Consider the following 21,588-nt stretch of genomic DNA (forward strand, 5'->3'; position numbering starts at 1 on the left):
ATTTAAGGCTGAGCAGTGCGGTCTCCTCTATGCATTTAAGGCTGAGCAGTGCGGTCTCCTCTATGCATTTAAGGCTGAGCAGTGCGGTCTGCACTATGCATTTAAGGCTGAGCAGTGCGGTCTCCTCTATGCATCCATGTGGTTTCTTGAAAGCTTTGCACTATTGACAGCATGGTTTTCCAAAGTGGTGCACACTTTGTATTAGAGCTAAAACCTATATAACCCAACACAGCTAGACACTAGTCAATATCCAACTTCTCCAACTGACAATGCTGAATCGGTATTTTAAATGGACTACATAGCATGCAGTAAATCCTGGGAATGTATTCCTGCACACTGTCTCACACACAGGGGCTGACAGGGTCTCTGTCAGTCCTACCATTACTGCAAACACATCTCATGCCTTCTGCAGCGATTAATGAGCTCAGAGGCGAACGTAACACAACTGGGTTCAGTGTATTTATTCATTTACAGCATGACAGAGCAACACATACCTGCAAAACCGAAATCATAACCTAATTCAATCTGACTAATATGTGCCAGCCACCACTAATGTGTAGAGCATAAACAGGAGCGGTCGTCCTCCCTTCCTATTCCCTTAGAATATTAGCTGCTGGATACAGTCCTTAAAGTGATTCAACTCCCAGTTACCATGGTGACTGGGTCAGTTTGATTTCAAATTGTTCAGACTCCAATAGGAGACACAAGAAAAAAACAACAGCCAGACATCTATTGTGCTGGTTTGGACCTTGGCCACATTTATTCAAGAGTGTATAACACGGTGAGCATTATGTACTTTGAAAGGCCGATGCGTTTCTCATGCACATAATGAGTGCAGCGTTTGAAAACAGTCTGTGTGAATTCTATAGAATTAGAGAAGGTTCCCTGCCAAAAACTTTTTAAAAAGCCATAGATGTATTATAACATAGAGACAGAGATAGGAAACATAATGTGGTACAAATATGCACAGTGAAGGGGCTATACAGTGACTGAAGGGGCTATACAGTGACTGAAGGGGCAATACAGTGACTGAAGGGGCAATACAGTGACTGATTCAACAATCCTTGGTGAATCAGTGGCTGCCAGGCTGCTGGATAGATCAAGAGGAAGCAGGGAAAGAATAAAATGACCAGACATACACAGAACTGAATGTTTTATTAAGATTATTGTGCTTTCAGGTGCAGTGATAACAACAGACAGTCACGACACCCTGTACATTACATACTCCTGTCAATATATTATTATTATTATTATTATTATTATTATTATTATTAACCACAGCTTTTGTAAATGCAGAATAGAAAACCAATTAAGAAAAGAAAACACAGTTAAAACTATTGGCAGTTTTCTATAAATGCTTAAAAAAATATTGTACTTTTACCCACAAGTATTGTACTCAGACCCCTGAACCTGCCAACCTGCAACTCTGGGAGGGAGGGAGGGAGAAGGGAACTGGGCACTAATCATGACACCCCAACCCACAGAGCACTAACAGTGCTAAGACAGAACCTGTTTTTTCTGTAGCATTAGCAGTATTTTTTTTTTTTAAGTAAAAAGAAAAACAAAGCATCACATTTAGTAGTGGGTTGAATACTTTGTGAATCCCTCAAGTCTATTAAAAAATGGGATTCATAAAACCTCTTTCTTTTAAGAGTGGCTTAAATAACTTTTTCTTCCAATACAAATCTTTCCTTACCATTTGCAAATGTTTCTGCACACCAATACCCACAAGGTTTCTTTCTTACTTTCTAATCTAAAAAAAGGACACGTGTCATTCGCAGCGCCCACAGTGGAACCGGAAAAAGTGACTCTTCTCTCTTATGAGCTCAGTGGTATCATGCAGGTGGATGAGCAGTGGCAGGTGAGAGGCATTGTTCTCAAGAAGCTGCTGCAATAAAAACTGACACCAGAGGGCAGTGTCCTAGAATCCTAAAACGCAAAGCCCAGTTCTCCCATCACTTTTCAGTCAGTTGATGGAATGCAGTCTTTAAAACATCAGAATTCATCACCTCTTTGCATTAACTTGTTGGGGAGCTGCCATAATTGAATTCATTTTGTTGCTGGAGGATTGCATTGGGTAGACAGCAGGATTAATACATCACTGGAGGAGACACTGTGCAGATCGGAGCTTCAGCACCAGGATTAACTGTTTCATCAAGCTGCAATCAGTGATCAAACAGAGTGTAATGCTATTATCCAGTGCGTCTTCTCCCAGTTCACAGCATCAACACAGGTAATATGCAGTCTAGTCAATCAGGTGCACACTGAAGCATTAGGCTTGCACAGTGTCTTGGTAAACACTGGTAACCCCCAGAATAAACAGGCTACAGCTTTGCAAGTTAAAACCAGAAAACCAAAGAGCAAGAAGCATTCCTGCAATCAACGTCACTGCTGTCTTCAGCAAAAAGTAATAATTAAGAAGAACTTGCACAATTCATATCCCGAGTCTATTAGTACTGTACTGTATCCATTCAAGAAGGTGCAATCTTTGCACTAGTGCAATACCTTAGGAAATCTGGGTGAAATGAATGATTTTATTTTACAATCCCAGAATATTAAAGAGATGTATCATCATTATTAAACTAAATGAATCAATATAATATGGTCCTCACCTGGTGCAGTTCTTGTTAATTATGTATGGCTAAATCACTTGATAAAGCTACATTTTATCACCCTTTCCATGAGAAGTGTGTATCTATCACCACTGTGGTGTATACAAATATACATATATATTACACAGTATTTACAACAATGATTTAAAACTAAGCATGAACCACAATTACGCATGCACAGCTAAGATTTGAAAAGAGAAATGAGCTCCGACACAATACAATGTTCCCTAATGGCTGATCAGTCTGTGTTAAACAAACAACAAGGAGATGTGGGGCTTTGAGCAGCAGAGAAAACCATACGCCTGCCTGTAACTATGGCACAAGGGTGACTCCACAATAGCACTTTTAGTGCAAACACAGAGGCTCAAGCAAGGCTGGTGCTGTTTACAGTACTTCATGATCACAGCTTTGAAATGATCAAGCAGCGTCCATACCCACTAGAAAGAGATCAGAGTAAATTGGACGAAAGCAGTACGACACACTTGTTAAGAACACTTCAACAAACAACAATGCTGCGTCCGTTTTGTTTTAGTAATGCTACTCACACACACACAGAACCTCTGCACAGGACTGGGAATTAGGAGCTGTGCTCCAATATTACAGTGCTGCTGGGGTGATGCGAGGGCTGCAGTCTAGCAATTACTGCAGATGCAATTTCAGCGCACAGCCATTCATTTCAAGGAAATTAAAATGCGTATGAAAACAAATTAAACATGAATTTCCTCGTCATTCAGCTAGGCCAGTTAGAACACATGGTTTGAATGCAGGCTTGGCTCACAGATGCTACAAAATGCAATTCCCATTGAAAGTGTGCAGGTGATTTGTACGGAAGAGTGTAAGAATGCTAAGGGCAGTGCCACCAGGACTGGTATGAACTTCTGTTATCGTTACATTTCAGCTGAGGCAGTGCAAACTGTTCAGCTCTGCTCCAGAATGTGTTTCATCTTTAATCTAAAGAAGGGGTGATAAGAGATGCTGAATCAGGCTGTAGCTGCGCGACGTACCAAGCTGCTTCTAAGAAAGAAAGTTTACAAACGAGAGGAGGCCATTCAGCCCATCTTGCTTTGGTAATCTTAATATCTCTTAATGCTGTAGATTTGAACTGCAGTGTGATGGCAATGCAAAAGAAATCTGAAATCCACGAGTTTATTTGACATAAAGCTTTTTTTTTTTTTTTTTTTAAATGAAACACGTTTTCATTTTCATTCTGAAAAACACTAAAATAAATGTTCCCCAGTCTAAAGCACAACAGCGTGGTCTTACTGGAGGAGTCTGAACTGGAAAGAGCTCGTTTTCCACTGGTTCACGTCAGAGTGCAGCATGGTGTGCTCTGTGAAAGAGACGTGCCCTGTTCCATCGATGAGGATAATAGTGTTGGTCCTGCAAGAGACAGAACACAGGGGTTAAAACACAGTGCCATTCCATAACCCACTGTAATGATCTACACAGCGGGGGAAACCATCTCATCCCATCCCATCCCATCCCACCTCCTCCCATCCCACCCCACCTCATCTCAACCCATCCCATCCCACCTCCTTCCATCCCATCCCACCCCACCCCACCTCATCTCATCCCATCCCATCCCACCTCCTTCCATCCCATCCCATCTCCTCCCATCCCACCCCACCCCACCCCACCCAACCTCATCTCATCTCATCCCATCCCACCCATCCCACCCATCCCACCCATCCCACCGTTTACCCTGGTTTGCGATTCTTATGAAGATGCTTTACCATACCTCACTATTCTTTACAATGCTTGTCTATGTTTTACCATGCTTTCACTGTGCTGTGCTTTTACTAGGGGACACTTTTATAAGGGTGGCCAGACTAATACAGAGTTCAGGATTCGTGGTTGCTTGTAAATGAAGCAGGAACAACGACCTCTCACCTTGTACCGTAGCCCTGGCAGCGCACACACACCGCACTGTACTTGCTCAGAATCGGACGGATATAATCCTGACCCTGCTTCTCGATTTCTGGGGCTGGTAATTGTCTGAGAAACAATGTAAATAAAATAATAATCAACATTTACCATCTACAGCGAAGTAAAGATATGAGTAAGTCCATGAAGTTCAAAGCAGGCAGCTGCAGCGCAACTGGTTTCACACTTCCGAGGGTAACATTAAATAATCCAGTTGGTCTCTGTGAAAACCAGACACTAAAGTACCAGACACAGTTTTAGAGTAAAACGCTTGAGACTGAGTTAGTCATCCAGTACTTGATTGTACAGTTCAAATATACGAACAGCAATACAAAGCTGTTACACACCTATAAAGATAATTCATTATTACAGCAAGTTCGCTTTATCAACTTCAAATCGCCCCACAAGTGTTCCAAATCAACAGCACCCGACATGAGTTCTAGACTCACGGTTCCTGATTGTTCATGACGTCCAGCAGCTTGTGCACCAGGCTGTCAGGAGCCAGGTTCCGGGACAGCACCTCGGTGAAGAGCTGCTTGCCGTGCTGGAGCTTCTTCCACGGAGTCTCCAGCAAAGAGTTGCTGAGCCCATAAATACCTGCGGGGGGCATCACAACACAATTACACACCGCGCAGACAAGAGCGCGCGCTTAAGAGATTAGCAATGCCCCCGACAGCCAAGGAAACAGATTTTCGCTACAGTCAAGCCACCTGCAGTCATTTCAGCTCAATCAGCAGCTCCCGATTTCAGTATCGCAAACGGGACTGTCATTAGGCAGGCCACTCTACAGCTTTCCACTTAATGTCTTCTTATATTTTTCAATTGGCCTAAGCTATTATATCATTTCTTACAGATGCATTGTTTTTTATGGTGGTATTCTTGCAGTTGTACTGGTTTGTAACTTCACTTTGGGCTATGCTATTCACACAAACAGTTCCAGCTCATGGGAAATGTATTTCACACAGGTTTCTTTCATTTAAAAATCACTGTTTTCTTCTTGAAACTTCCCCAGTTGTATTTTTGAAAACTGTATTGCTGTTAATATTTTTTATTAAATATTTCTGGCTCAGCGGCATGACATTTAACTCCCAGCCTCCAAAAGCATCCCTCTGATACTCCGTGCTGAGCATATTGCTTTTTTTTTTTATTTATTTTGTTTTCAAATGGTCATCCCTGTACAATGTTCCTCCGGCAACCAAGTGATCAAATGTTATACATGTAACCCCTTTGGCTTCAGTTTTTCACGCTTAAAAAATGTGCAACTCATTTATTTATTAATCTCTACGTAAACACGACACGGTCTGAACAGATAACTGTTACATGTTAAATACAGTGGATACTATGCTGAAACTACAGACTGCCAGGTAAAAACACATATACGTATGTAAACACAAGTGGCTGAATCATCTCATAATATTTTATAAAGACACAAACCTGCTTTCAAGCAAATGGGTTCTGGGCCTCCTCTGTTTCCGTAATAACAAAATGTATCTTCTTTCGGCCTGCTTCAAAAGAGACAAAATCTGTGAACATCTCCTAGGAGAAGGATGCTACCAAGCAGCTTCTGATCAAATACTTCAAATCCTTCAAATACTAATGACTGAATGAGGCTTGATTCTCTCAGCTAACTCCAAATCATCACTAGCACAATGCTTACAATTCCAAAACAAGGAACAAACAACTGACGAGTCCCTGTGGAAAGTCTTCGCTGTTTATACCAGGCTTGGGAACTTTACTGGGTGTGTTTCTCCTGTCTGCACAAAATGCCGATCTGGGGCAAACAGCTCTGAGAATGCAGGCCATGTTGTACAAGAGATCGTGCAGTTCTGTGCTCCAGCGTGATTATTCATTAGTCCACACAGTGTCGTGATCTGAAATGTGCGTTGCCTCAGCTTCCTTTGATAGCTGGAAGAAGTTATCACTGTTTGGCTCCGATAGATAAATGTGTAACTGATCGTTCTGCACCATATCTCTCCTGTTTCATTACTGCAAGGTCCACAGCACATTATTTACGATTGGAGGACAGCCTTACTGTTACTGTGCATCCATTCAACATTTTAACTCTGTGAACTCATCGAGGGACTAAAGGATTATATTTACTGGAAACTTTCTTTTTATTTTGCTGGAACAAGTGTAAAATAATAATAATAATAATAATAATAATAATAATAATAATAATAGACCGATAAGGAGTTTTTTTTCTTCTCAATTGTGATTTCTTTAGTGCATTAAGAAACACAAAGTGCAAGGAACAACACAAGACAGCTCCAAAGCCTCAAGCTGCCCCAACAGTCACGATCACACACTCTCATTACCTGACATTACCGCTTGCTGTTCGCTTCAGCTGAACACTAAAGCCAGGTTATTAGTCAGGGGTGAAAGGTGAACAACACCATCAAGGGACAGACTAAGAGCCACTTAGCCACGTCCGCCCAGGATAAAGCTGCGACTGTGTTGGACTGGGTCAAGGAAGACTACATGACCTCCAGGATCCCAATTCCAATAGGAGAGGCCACAGCAAATCACTGGCATGGGCTTTATCGGAGCACAAAGAAATACAATGGAAAACAATAATCAGCTACAATGTAGCTTCAATTTCTCCAAGCGGTTTGTCTTTTTAAAAAGCTTTCCTAAATAAGCAATAGCCGCACACAACAAGAAAGCTGTCCAGTCCATTTTGTGAAAATGTTTCCACTATGTAGGACAGGCGCACGAAAGGGTTTACTATCAAGCGAGGAACGGTACAAACCCTCCTGGTATGAAATGTATGTATACACACAGGAATCAACTCAGAATTTGTGCCTGTTTGACCTCCACCAATTAGCTACCCTAGAGAACAGCATCTAATGTTTGATCAAAGTCAAAACTGGCTCAGTGGAAGGGTGAAATGTTGCCGACCAATTTTTCCAAAATCTAAATAAACACCACCACCATTCTTTGCGTTGTGTTTCCTTTGTTGGGACTTGAAGACGTTGCATTTTAATCTTGACATGTAGCATTTAAAAGTGTCTCCACGGTTTATTCACTTTGTGCCCAGAGGCTGAGACAGGACCCTGTCAATGCAGGCTCCTCAACAACGTGATTATACAGCTGAGACAGGACCCTGTCAATGCAGGCTCCTCAACAGCGTGATTATACAGCTGAGACAGGACCCTGTCAATGCAGGCTCCTCAACAGCGTGATTATACAGCTGAGACAGGACCCTATCAATGAAGGCTCCTCAACAGCGTGATTATACAGCTGAGACAGGACCCTGTCAATGCAGGCTCCTCAACAGCGTGATTATACAGCTGAGACAGGACCCTGTCAATGCAGGCTCCTCAACAGCATGATTATACAGCTCAGACAGGACCCTGTCAATGCAGGCTCCTCAACAGCGTTATTATACAGCTGAGACAGGACCCTGTCAATGCAGGCTCCTCAACAGGGTGATTATACAGCTCAGACAGGACCCTGTCAATGCAGGCTCCTCAACAGCGTGATTATACAGCTGAGACAGGACCCTGTCAATGCAGGCTCCTCAACAGCGTGATTATACAGCTGAGACAGGACCCTGTCAATGCAGGCTCCTCAACAGCGTGATTATACAGCTCAGACAGGACCCTGTCAATGCAGGCTCCTCAACAGCGCGGATGCTGCTGTACTGTAGCTTCACTGCGTTTTATTAGTTACTCCTGCCAGCCAGGCCACTTCTTCAGAGTGCTGTCGGTTAATCTTTTTTCCTATTTCCCTTCAGTGACTTTACATTACTTAGAGGAAAAAAAAAGCAGGACATTTAGCCAGCCATTAAATAATGACTTATTGTAAACGCTGCCAACACCAAAAAGACTGTAGCTGCCAACCCCAATTTCATCTTGCATCTAGCCTACTGAAACACTTCCAGAGAAGGTACAAAGAGAGAACATGCAGGGCGGGCTGCATTAGCTTCCCCCAGATCAACTGCCATGGACCCTGGAGGGACTCTGCACTCTCCCCCCCAAAGGTCCCTCCGACGCAGTTCAGTCAACTTGTCCTTTCAGAGAGATGCCCATCAGGTTTCGAAATACCCCTTCATAGCTTGCATAAGCAGCGATTACTGACGTGCTGGAAATACAACACTGTTTATAACGCTGGGCTCCTCGGAAACGCATGCTGACAGCTTCAAAACGGCTGTGTTTCCCACTAGATCAGTGCCAGCAGGGCATTCCAGCACAGTACACTATAGGTCATCCGCTTGTGTTAAAGGAATTGAGTGGACTGTACGTATACGACATTGATTCAAGTGCATTAAGTGTATGCCTGCCAACTGGACTAGTGCATCACACAGGGTTACACTCGTGCCAGCTGATTCAAGTGCTTTAAAAGTGGGTTTGTCACTGGATGCTAGCAGATCATACCGCATGCTTGCCAGTAGATGCTAATGCACCATCGTAACTATCTGCCATGTAATTCTACTGCTGGCACTACCCCAAGGGCCTTACAACAAGGGACAATGTTTAAAGAAGCAGCTATACACATCTCTGCTGTTTAACAACACTGAGCACAGGCATGATTAGTATCTGATTGCAAGCAACACACTTTCATTTTTCTTTCCACTATGCTTCTCCTGGTAGACAAGTTGTGCAACCTGACTTTGAGATATAATCCCCAGTCATAAATCGAAGTCCACTCAAAGTTAAGGACACGCAAAAACCATGATCTCATCTGCTGGCAAGATGAAACTATTGCTTTAAAAAAAAAAAAGCTTCTTGTAATAACACTTTGTATTTGTATTTGCTTGCGATTGTAAGTCGCCCTGGATAAGGGCGTCTGCTAAGAAATAAATAATAATAATAATAATAATAATAATAACTATCCAGGCAGGTACAGTAAGCAGCTCTATAATGAGGGCCATTTATTAAAAAGATAAACAAATAAATTGCAATGACAATCGCCATTTTTCTCCCTCTCAATCAGAATGCATGCATCTTCTCTGTAATGCATGAAGCGCCCAGCAGTCACAGAGCAATGGAGCGCTATCAGCAGTAAATGGAGTCATGTCGTGGAGATGTACATCACCTTCACAGAGGAATACAAATTGCTTTTTCCTCATGCCAATGCCTCCCTTGAAACGCATCTCCTTCTGTGCTGTAAACACTCTGATAAGCGCATTTTTAGAAGTTCTTTTTATTTCAAAACGTCGTCCACAGGGGTTAGGGCAAGCAGCCCCACGACCTCTGCGTCCAACAAACAAACAATAAACCCCCATTGCCTGCTGAACTTGGGCTAAAGAGGCTGTGCTGGGAGTGGAATCAAAACTTTGGCATTCATTCACATTTAGGGAATACTCACTTGAAATCTGCTGTTATCAAGTTAAAGCCATTGTACAAGTGCCCTTCAGAAGAGACTTTCTTCAGGTAAGAGAAGCTGTCCAGGCGCTCAGTCAGGAAGTTTGAAACCAGACTGCCTAGGTAAAAAATAAATAAATACATTCAAATATTATTATTATTATTATTATTATTATTATTATTTAAAGCAAAAGGTTTTACGAGCCAGGCTGCTTTCACCAACACAACACCAGTCTTCGCAGAACATTGGGGGAGTCAATTGAAGGGAATTAATCACAACGGAGCAGGAAATGAGTGCATGGCAGCTTTCCTGTTGAAAACAGTGGCTTATGTATGGCCAGTCACACAAGAGACTGACCTCTCCCTCCTAGCCTGGCCTTAGAACTTCATGAAGCATGAGAAGCACAGAGCATGGACTCATGCCAAGGCTACCAGCCGCCCCTGAGTTTATCCAGCTGTGAACCCACACCTCCTTTAACATGTGAGGCCTGACTTACTCCCACCATGGAAGGAAGAGCCACCGAAAGGCTTTCAACGTGTGAAGGCCACACCTCTACTTAAATCATACTGGTCAGCTTTCGCTGGGTACAGCCAGATGTTCGCCTCCCCAAGTGTCTGGGGTAGGTCAGCTTAGGGCAAGCTGGTCATTTCAGCTGCACGTAGTTACTCTGCCACTGCACATCCACACGTGTAAAAGCAGGGTAACAGAAACTCAGCACAACATTCTGAGCGAGGCTGGGGGCTGGTAAACACACAAGCACAAAATAGCAGCTTGCATTAGACTTTTTATCAAAAGGAAAGACTGCAATATTTAAATGTTATGGTTATGCTATTTACAGATAATTGTATGCTTGCTCGTATACCCTTTCTCCCCAGGTCCTCCGATCAGCTCTGTAAGCAGCCTAACTAAAGCACTAAGCCCATTAGGAGAAAACATTACCTGCTCATATTGTTTTAAACACTGTGATCATTCCTAAGCCATTGACATCCTTTTGCTTGCACTAAAACTTGTTTCTCTTTTACTTTTTCTTGTTGGCTATAGCTGCTGGCAACCAGCCAACAGGTTTCCAAGTTACTTAGCATTGACAAAGGGCCTGCACTCCCGCGAGGCTAGAAAGCAAATATCTGCACACTTGCGTTTTAAAACATGCTGCCATCACGTACCTCCAGAAAGGCATGTTGCTTCAGGGAGTTTCACATCTGTGAGACGCAGCTGAAGAACGGCTGCCAGCGAGATGCAGTCGAGCATCTGTTTGCAGGCAGCAAATACAGACACAGTAGGGGTTTGAAACAGAAGTGCGTTTAATTCACTTTTCAGACAGAGGCAACAGGGGAAAACCATTCAATTGAGCCTCTGACCTTGTAATTTAATGTGGTCTGCAGAGTGACGGGGGATGTGGGTAAGACAGGCTGTATTGTTGCCATGCTGTACTGCCCAGCCACATTAAAAACATGTTGTGTTTGCAGGTTCAGAGCGAGTTTACTCAAAGGGTAAGGATCCTCAATGGACTTTATTCTAGTCATTTATTAGGCTCTCTTTATCTTTGTATGACGTCTGCAGTCACTCTGACTGGTCCCTGTTGAATTACTGAAATCCTGCATGAAGTCTGTGATTAGGGTGCTAGACCAGCTGAAGTGTCTTTATATTAGTGCCGTCAGCACCATCTAGTAAACCCCAATTCTGAATTGAGCTTCCTATTGCTGGGAATACAGACTAGATGAAACACAACTCGGCTGATCTATGGCTGTGGCTTCTGAGCTCTGGTTTTGGGTACGCTGGCACATCAGGAGAAGCAGCCGAGTGGCGGTTCTTACCTCTCCCCTGGGCGTCAGTGTTGATCTTGGGTTCTAGATAGTTTGTTAGAGCAGCGAGCTTCCCTCGCTTACTGATTCCCAGCCAGGTCCCTCCTTCCTTCCCCTCCTCCATGTCCAGCCCTGCAGGGGGGATAATATGTGGCTTTACTGCTTCCATCTGCCTTTACAAGAGCATTCCTGCTTTCACAAGTTACTGGACGGATGGGTCAGGTTATTCACATGTACATTATGAATGTACAAGCCCATGTACAGACCGGTCAAAACACTGCAAGCCTGTATCCTCATTAAAACAAATAAATAGCGTGTGTGTGTGTCCAATGAGTGCATCTAGTCAGTTTTTATGGTTCACTAGGTGTCTATGACTAAAATATAGCCAACAAACTACAAAACAGAAAAAAGAGAGTTTATCTTCTAGTGAATCTGCAGTGGGCGCTACACTCCCCTTCTTTGATGCGTGCCTCTATCTCAGACTGTTCGGTGATCAGAGCTTTCTGACAAGGGGAGAAACAAGGGGAATGCAATCTCTAAACCTTTCTAATAAACTCAAAGCTATGCAATGTGGAGTGCTGAGGGGGCTTGTGGTTCCTGGAGCACCTGAAAAACACATCTTGCCTCTCCTGAAGCAGAAACACAGCAGCAAAACAAAGAGACAAGATGATCTCACAGCCCTGAGGGCGAGCAGTAACGCAAGGTTCACAGAAGCAGCCTTCACTCTCTGCGCCTGCACTAAAAATAAATCAAAACGTCACAACGCATTGACTCTGTGCAGAAGCAGCAGTAGTGAGGGTCTCTGTCAACTCTGAGTGCTAATATGGTACGCTCCTAAAGTTAACAAAAAAACATGTCACAAAAAAAAAAAAAAAGTGTACGCTGGGAAACATCACTGTGAGTCACATGTTCGCTGACCCTCTCCTGGTTGACCAAAGGCAAGATGATTGCAGAAGCATGTTTTTAACTGAATGCTCAGTGAGTCTGGCACACTGTGTCACAGTTCACAAGAAATGGACTGGAAGCTCCTCGCCACGTATAAATGACTTCAGTTCAGCTGCTATCAGTCGACAAAAGGGGGCTCTGTTCCTAGCGGTCCTCCTGCTGCTTGATCCTCATAACAGGACTGCTGTTTCTGGAGCCAATGTCTTTACAGAGTACGATTCACCAAGATGGGAAAGGACATTACAGGCCTGGGCTCAGAGCTAGAACTGCACATCCAGTTCTGTACTATTTCTATACACATGAGATCCCCTCCACTCGTCCCACAGTCGCACAAGGAGTGATCTATCCTTGCCTTTGGCAATAAACTTGTCCATCAATGCATTAAAGACAACTTTTCACAAAAAAAAAAAAATCAACTATTGATGAAGAACAATTAGCACCTGTGTGTTTCTTATAAACACAATCGATTCCTGTATTTAATCTGATTGAGAACCAGTGCAAAACAATCAGTCAATTAGAGTTCATTTACTGCAGCTGGCCTCAGAAACATCCCTTCAATGAAGAGCTGTCTGATCGATGTTCAGCAGTAATGAAAAAGGGAAGATGTCTTTCTTTATTTCTTTCTACTCTGTGGTCTCAGCGGTAACCTGCACCCCATGGCCTGGAAAGCACTGATTTCACCAAAAAAACAACAATGCAGGACTAAGACAGCTCAGATTCAGTTCAGCCACTCTGTCAACAATGAGATTGTAATTTACCATGCCATTGGATATATTAAAAGCATCCAGCAAAAAAATGACACAGAAAAACTGAATTGCGTGGTTTGGAGGTTTATATTGAAATGTTGCAGATAATAACTTCACAATGCAAAATGAACAAGGGACATCACTAATCATGTCTCTCAAGAGGTGCTCCATATAAAACATCCTCTGTCGATAGCAGTTGTGAGTGGCAGACCAGAGCTGTATCTGACCCTATAGTAAAAAAAAAAAAAAACTACTACAGCATGCTGTCAAACAAGAAGCAGCCAGCACCTCCACTACAATGTACAAGTGTGGAGTAACCCCTGGTGCTTTTACACCCCAACGCGTCTGTGAAATAAGGAAAACCTTGATACTTCTCTACATCACAATAAACCACCAAGAATTCAGAACATTACACACTTGTGTTTAACATCACGCATTACGGACAAGAGCCAGGGCTAAAGGGTGCGTAAGGACCTTTTTATATTTTTTACATTTGACCACTTTTTTTAAACTTTTAAATTGCATTCCCTGCCTCAAGATGGCTTCACATGTACCCGCATGGACCTCTCAGAACTACATTTCCCATCATCCTCCTTCTCACTGGTAAATCCATCTCAGTTACATATGTGAGCAGGAGGATGATATATATACCCACATTTCATTACCAGTGCATTTCTAAGGATCAGACATGCCCTTACCACTGAGGATCTCGTTACCATTCCCCCAGAAATCTGCTATCTTGGATGGCCTGTGATAGAATTCATCTCTATTGGCAGCCAAGATGAGCCTGAAAGACAAAACAAGAAACAAACAAAAAAATAAAAATCCTAATAAAAACGAATTTCATAGATCATCACCCTCCTTTTCTCCCGAAGGCAGAACAAATAAACGACGGTCTTAAAGCTGTAAAAAAAAAAAAAAAAAAAAAAAAATTAACAGCGAGGGACCTTTTACTAAATCATTCTCGTTACACTTTCTGATTTCTGTGTTCTGAATTTTTAGCCACGTTGTCTATCTAATCTTTCTCACAGGACTCATAATAAAGGCCTTTTGTGTGCCAACTTGAAGCTGACGCAGCCTTGAGAAGACTTGCATTTGCTCCATTTTATACCCAATACGAGACGTCCTTATAACAGTGCTGCAGAGCCTGCAATGGGGCTGGCTGAGTACAGGAAGGCGGTGGCGGGTTTGTGTCCCAACAGTTAAAACTACCTTCCTTTGGGGAATGCTAACCTATCTAGTAAACACATACCAGGAGTGTAACGTACAATATCAATATTTGAGTGTAGTGTACAATCAACTGGACTGTATGGAAATCATATCATCTGTATTATTTTCAGAAGGATGGCCCTCGTTCAGTCCTGACAACGTAGATACTAGCCAAGGGAGAAGTACTTCCAGTTAGATTTCCAACTCAAAAATATAAAAAACGAGAACCATTTTAAACATTTGCATTTAGGATCTATTGCTTCTGTTACAGTTCATGGTTTTGAATGTACAGTACATGTACCACACATCTTATAAGATACACAATTTTCAATCATGTAGGGTGACTGTGTTCATGATACAAGTTCTTTGTGTTCTGCAGAGCTGTCACTTACAGTATGTAGTGTGACAGTCACGACGCTGACCGACGGAAAGGCTAAAGCAGCTGCCACTACCGTGTTATTAAAGCAAGGGCTACTGATGAGCAATTGACACCAATACAGTGCGCCTCCCCGATCTTACTGCACGCTTGTCACTGATTGGAATGAACTCTGCTGCTGTTGACAGCACACATTCCCCAGCATGTAAAGGAAATGAACAAATCAAAAAAAAAAAAATTTAATAACACAATTAAACCACTTAACACAGGGTCAGTCAAATACAAATTCAAACAAGCACGCCGACTCTGCTGTGCATAAATCCCCACACACTGACAGGTACAAACAGGACTGCCATGTGATGATTCACTGCAGCATTATGGCTTTAGCCTTCATATCGGATTCCCAGGCCTGGGTGCAGAATACATTCCTGTGGCAGGAGTGTGGAAAGGTCTCCCAGTCGCATTGAGATCTTGAGATTGTGCAGGTCAAGCCTCAGATGATTCATGGACAAGAACACGAGCACTGTGGATGGGTGCACCTTGAAAATCACCTGCTAATGAAATGTGCTCGACAGCGCTTTAAAGAGAAATGGAGTGGAAATGTACCCCTCTACCCCACACCTTTCCACGACCCCACTCTGAGGACCCCTCAAACGTTGTAAACAGACACCAAGAACCTGGGGAGATTGAAATGATATTAGAATGCTATTGCCGTCTTTTCCTGCCAGGCCCCCTTTGAGACGCATATCCCAAGGGCTCTGTCCTGGTGAAATAAATACCTCTGAAATGTGAATACTGCAGAGCGAAGCTGAATACGGTTGAGAATACAGCTTTAAAGATATACGGCATACAGAAACTAATCACAGTTATGAAATCAGCAGTGCTCATTACATTGTCAAGATATGCAGGCTCTATATAGAGCTTCCAAAGAGACTCGCATTCAACTGTGGGAAAGGTTAGGAAAATGAGCCTCATAATCTTGCCCGTGACAGGAAAAGCCTTATTAACACAGCCCCCATGAATATGACCATTGAGAGCAGGAACAGTGCAGCTCTGACCTTCACTGCCTACACTTCTCAGCCCTTGCCACTTGCACAGTTACGTTTTCATTATTATTATTATTTTGTTTGTTCCCTGAAATCGAATTTGTTTTAAGGAATGCAGAGCTTTTCAGCTTGCTGCAACAATGATGTCTGGATGCTTTTGATTTCAATGGCGTTTGGCAACACTGACCAGTAACTCGACAAGTCCCAGAATGCAGGTTAGCCCGATGCACCACTAATGCAAATGCAGCATTTTTGTCGCCATTTATACTTTTGTTTTTGTGACGTGATGCACTTGACACGAATGATCTGCTCAGTGCCCGTTACCATGGAGCTGGAGAGCACTATTGTTTTAGCAAATCAGCACAGAGCTATGGTCATATCAGGGCCAGAAAAGCAAGCAAAATAACAGCATCCTCCATTATTACAGCTTCATAGTACTGTACCTGTACGCATTTTTTGATGCAGGGCGGGGATCGAACTTAAAGAAGATGATACACATGGGGGGTCGCTGGAATGGAGAGCTTCAGATCTCAGTAACAGAGTCACTGCAAGGTCATGCTGGAGGGGTCTGAAAAGAAAAGAAAACAGGGTTAGGACCACCCCCAGATCCATGAAGCTCTCAATCCCAGTCGGGCTTCAGGACCCTGCTGGTAACATGAGGAGGGGCTGATATTATTACAAACACAGGCACCGTCTTCCACTGCTGTGCTGCTGCAGACACTGCCAGCCTTGTTAAGAACTGGGGAGCACATTTTATGTGGAAGAATTACAACTGACCCACACGGACCAGCGGGTTTTGTCAACAGGTATAAATGAACTGCAGCTGCATCTCCCTTAGCCCACTGGCACTGACCAAATTAAACTCATATATTTGAGAGTGCAGACATGGGCACATTTTAATACTGAGTCTGCCTGTCAAAACCCAGCGGACTCTATTAGGGGGCCATGAAAATGTTACTTGATTCAATGCACTCTAAACGTTAAAACACAAGTTTATTTCCATTGCATTAAATAATATACAGCAATTAAAATGATACCGTGACAAGTGTGGGATGTATTGGTTTAATTAGAGGAAATCTGATATGGTCTGACGCAGTAAATGCACACAGCAGCCCGCATCACTTATTCTATATTATCAAGTGGAAAAGCCAGAGCAACAGTAAGCAATTCAGCTCCTCTTGAGTCCATGAGATTGAATTAAATACAGAAGCAGTAAAAAAAAACAACAAAGGATTTGCCATCACAAATGTGTATGTTCAGAATTGTTTATGGTATCTCACTCAACAATATACAGTATTCCCTATACTATACTACAGTCAGGGTCAATTCCTGTTCTACATTCCAATTCCAAAGAACTTGTCTGAATTCCAAACTGTCATTTTTCTAGGAACTAATTCTGTCCACCCAATAATATGCAACACAACCTTAAACAACCCATAAGCAATTGATCCCTGTAAGGTCATCTAGTGTGCCAACACTGTACAACAGCACTGAAATCATCTCTTGCATGTCTACTTCAAGCACTTCAATCTTTTTTTTTCACCTCTGATTATCAATTATTAATTCTCTCTGCAAATCCGGCCTATATTGTGCCCTATGGGCAAATCCCAGTTGTCCCTTCCATAGTAAATGTCTGTAATTGACCACAGTTGAATATTTGGCCCAACATCTTAAAGGCAATAACCCCACAGCTTCCGGCCTTATCCCTGTAGTAAATGAACTGCATTCTAGAACACTGAAGTCTATCACAAGATTAAACTGAAACCCTGTTGAAATTCTGAGAACAAAGGTCAGACCAATCATGTTGTATTCCACTAAAAGGTTCTTTGCCTGTCCCCCACTTTCTACTGCGATTCTCTTCCAAGTCCAGAAATGCACAGCATGCTTCACAGAGCTCCGCTTGGACTGCAGTTCCAGTGCTGGCATGCGTGCTACTGTACTCTGGACAATCTGGAATTCAAATCTCTTAAATCTATTAAGTGACTAAATAGTTTGACTGAAAAAGAAAGAAAACACTGGGAGCTTGGTCATGCATTCATTGGGTACTGTAAGTAGGTAGGGCTTTTTCAGATTAAAACAGTGCTAAGCAAGCCTTTTTTAATCTTCTTGTAAACTCATATTTGCTTTAGCAGCATTATCATCATCACCCGTCCACCGTCCCCCAATTTTCTTTTGGTTGTATACTTTTTTATACTTCAATTTAAAAGTATTTCCTGTGTGAAAGGTTACACAGCCCGATTATAGCACACCTACAGGAAGTGACCTAACCATGAAACTCAGAAACTTGCATGATGTTGTCCTTCAATTATCTGCATATCCAAACTGAATTATAAAATCAAGCAAAGAACCAAAAATTCTTCAAAACGAAGACCATTGTAAAGAGGCAGGAAAACTCATGTGAAACCCTTGGATGAGCTCCCCTTTAACACAGCACAGCACATAACGTCTTGTACTGGTTTCACAAGCGTTACTCACCTTGGCGGCTGTGGCTGATAATCTCAATCACAAGGTGATTGTAATTAGAATATCAAAGAGAGATGACAGAACTGTGTGTAAATGTACTGACGACGTGACGAAAGGAAGGGGAGACCTCGGTGATGGATCAAACGGCAGTGTGAAGATTACTGCAGCCACTGTACCTTATCACCTCCGATATCAGACCCCATGCACTTAGTCTCTCCTAAGCTGAATTCAAAATGAATGGCCCCACTAAAGCAAACTGCTCTCCAGTTTTAAAAACAGCAATCCAACGCTCCAGGGAGCCTTCTCCTTCATCCTTTTTTTTTTAAACAAATCAACAGGAGCACTGGGACTGGCTGCACTCTTCACAACATTCGTCTGCTGAGGCTTCGCTGCATCCCAGGCTGTAAATGAATTAATAAAGGGAAAGGAATCAATTAAAACCCTGTGTGTAAAACTCCTCCTATCCGACAGCATGCATCTCTCAGGGATGGGGCTTTGTAACTGCACCTCAAGCTGCCTTACTTTGTACCCGTTTTAAAAAACAATATTTTAAGATAGAAGGATACAGTTTAGTAGAAATCCACTCAGCAAGGCTACATGATCAAAGGATCAATGTGGTCTTTTGTTTCATTTTGTTTTAATGGAAGCGAATTGGATTTGCAGACTGCTACAGTACCTAGAACTGCTTTGTGGAACTAGCCCCAGTTTCTTACCTCCTACTAGCAATGATCTCTGGTCGTCTCCCTTCAGTTCTGTTGAAGATATCTGACTTCTTTGCTTGTATTTTATCCTTCAATGAGGAACCCGTTATTAGATAACTCAAAGACAGCACTATAGACAGATGAAAAGTTACTAAAGCTTGCTGGTATTTTGTGTCTCAGTTGTGAAATTCACTCCAATGGTCTAGCTGCTATCAGATCATGTGTACTACAGGGGGGTACCAGGCTGCAGTTTAAGTATTTCAACATAAAAAAGCTAAACTCCTAGTGTGTGGCAAGCAGTATCAGAATCTGTGTCAGCTGCTCAACTTTGCTCTTTGTCTACAATGGGCTTCTAGACAGAAACCCTGTGTGGTACAGGAGGTTGTGCATAATAGACTCGTTTTATCAGCTCTTTCACTCTGAGCTCAGCAGTTTAAAACATACTGTACTCTGCATTGCACTGGTGGAAAAAACAGCCCAACTCTATCCAGCACAAACGACAAAAACACACTCAAAGCTGCAGGGTCTACCATTTATATTTCTGTAAATGCCAGATGTCTGATGTCTTTTTACACCACTCTCACATATTAACCCTTCTGTGCACTCAGAAGTTTACACCCCAGTTTGTTTATAGTCTCCAATGGCCAGTTTAGCAGCCGTGTTCCGCGTGACACAAGCATCACTCTGACACTATCCAGACAGTTACCGTATGATTCTACTGTGCCACTGAAAGAGTGTACTGCTAGTAGGAATTATAATAGAATTTAAAAAAGAAAATATTACACGTCCTTGTCCAATGTATATGACCCCTTCCAAAGCACAGTGCTCTATGCTTCTCACATTATACTGACACCTCTGCCATGTCAAGTCCAGTGCCACTTATGAAGAGCAGACCTTGATTACATTGACTGAAAGGTTCATTGGACTGTTTCCCCTATTGCTTTACATGAAGGTATTACACTTGACCTCGCTTTGAGAGTCAGTGTTTAATTGACCGTTTAAAAGACCGCTGATCACCAAGGGCGTGTGAACCCACAGGCACCGACTGCCGCCGACATGACTATCCAATTCTAACGCGTCAAATTTTAACATCGCGTCAAATTCTAACGCGATGTTAAAACTGAACAAATAAGACGTTAAAAATGTCAACCTGTTCTTTAGTTAAAAGAAAGAAAAACAAATCTATAAATAAGACGCATTGCCATAAAACAAAAAGTAAATCCTCGGTCTATTGAACAGATCTAACCCGTGAACATCTCCATTCAACACAAATGTTACTCTTTTAATTAAACGGTGCTAGCACTGAAACGCTTTTACTTATATAAAAAGCCTTGCATTTAATGTATTGATGTTTCCTCCGTTTTTGGTGGCACTCCACTCTTTCTAGGTTGTCTTTGTTTAAGTTATAGTGTGGCAGCTGCAGTCAGAAATGTTTTGTGCAGGTACACTGTTTTTACTGATGCCCTAACAAGATGAATGACTGATATTTGCGAGTACGGATGCCAAGGTCACAGTGACTCAAGTCTGTTTAGGGACACTAAATTTCAGTAAAGATTGTGGGAGACAGTTGATAATCATCCACAGATGTCTTCCACTCGGTCCAAAACACATATTATTTCATCCCAACACATTCCGTCTTAAACACGTACCGTGCTCACGGGAGATTGTTTGCCAACTCAATCAGACATCTTGAACACATGCTAGTGACAATCCCTCCGGCTTCGAGTATAAAATCATAACGCAAAGCGAGCATATGGTTATGACACTACAGCCTGTCGTATAATTGCACAATACTACACAGCTACACACGCACCTCGTTCCCGGATTGCAGCGCATGTGTGCACCACAGCGTTTCTCTTGATGTATATGAAAGTTATTATTTTTTTTACTCACAGTTATAATAACAAGCTCTTCGCTGGTGAATGCAAATGAAAACACACAAGCGAGCAACGTGTTTATCAACGTTCCAGTAACGTGCGTTCTCATTGGCTGTGGGGCAAGGGTTCGGACTGGCTCCTTTACTCCCGCCCCCTTGACAAGGGGCGTGTTATCTAGAATGCGCAGTCTCTGTACAGTATAAGGATAAATAACTATAATAACATCACTCATTTACTATGGATTACTGGGGGGCAGTGTAAACCCCTTTGATAAAAGCGTCTGCTAAATAATTACACAATCATAATAATAATAATAATAATAATACAAACTACATCTAAGAAATTAAAATCCTGTGTTTTAATAATCTGACGCAGAAGGCGGAGATTAAGGTTAATTTGGCCAATTATAAAACCAGCCTGTGATTGACGTTTTCTTCAGCAAATAATAATTCCGTTATAGACAATTCCACAGTTAGTACATCACGCTCAATTAAAAAATTAAAAATCTGGAATGGCCTTGCTATAGCAGAAATAATTATCAAGGAATACTATAGCAGAAATATTTATCAAACATGATAAGC

The 21,588-nt window shown here is 42.4% G+C and overlaps 1 protein-coding gene across 6 annotated transcripts; it reads right to left on the reverse strand.

Moving 5' to 3' along the window:
• Positions 1-1,136: 1,136 nt before the first annotated feature.
• Positions 1,137-21,151, reverse strand: LOC117427955 (transport and Golgi organization protein 2 homolog). Of its 6 annotated transcripts, XM_058994147.1 has the most exons (10): positions 21,024-21,138; positions 19,143-19,219; positions 16,410-16,534; positions 14,034-14,122; positions 11,657-11,776; positions 9,846-9,960; positions 5,970-6,040; positions 4,985-5,132; positions 4,503-4,607; positions 1,137-3,992 (listed from the first exon to the last, which is right to left on the reverse strand). In XM_058994147.1, exons 3-10 carry the CDS (start codon positions 16,463-16,465, stop codon positions 3,872-3,874), a joined length of 825 nt encoding a protein of 274 aa, XP_058850130.1. In that variant the 5' UTR covers positions 16,466-16,534; positions 19,143-19,219; positions 21,024-21,138; the 3' UTR covers positions 1,137-3,871. The 6 variants fall into 6 exon arrangements, with proteins under 6 accessions (XP_058850130.1, XP_058850132.1, XP_058850127.1 ...); XM_058994149.1 differs by lacking the exon at positions 19,143-19,219 and having other exon boundaries at positions 5,970-6,037; positions 21,024-21,151; XM_058994144.1 differs by lacking the exon at positions 19,143-19,219 and having other exon boundaries at positions 21,024-21,151.
• Between the last annotated feature and the right edge of the window lie 437 nt (positions 21,152-21,588).

This window comes from Acipenser ruthenus, chromosome 21 (genome assembly GCF_902713425.1).
Source record: "Acipenser ruthenus chromosome 21, fAciRut3.2 maternal haplotype, whole genome shotgun sequence".
NCBI classification, from domain to species: domain Eukaryota; kingdom Metazoa; phylum Chordata; class Actinopteri; order Acipenseriformes; family Acipenseridae; genus Acipenser; species Acipenser ruthenus.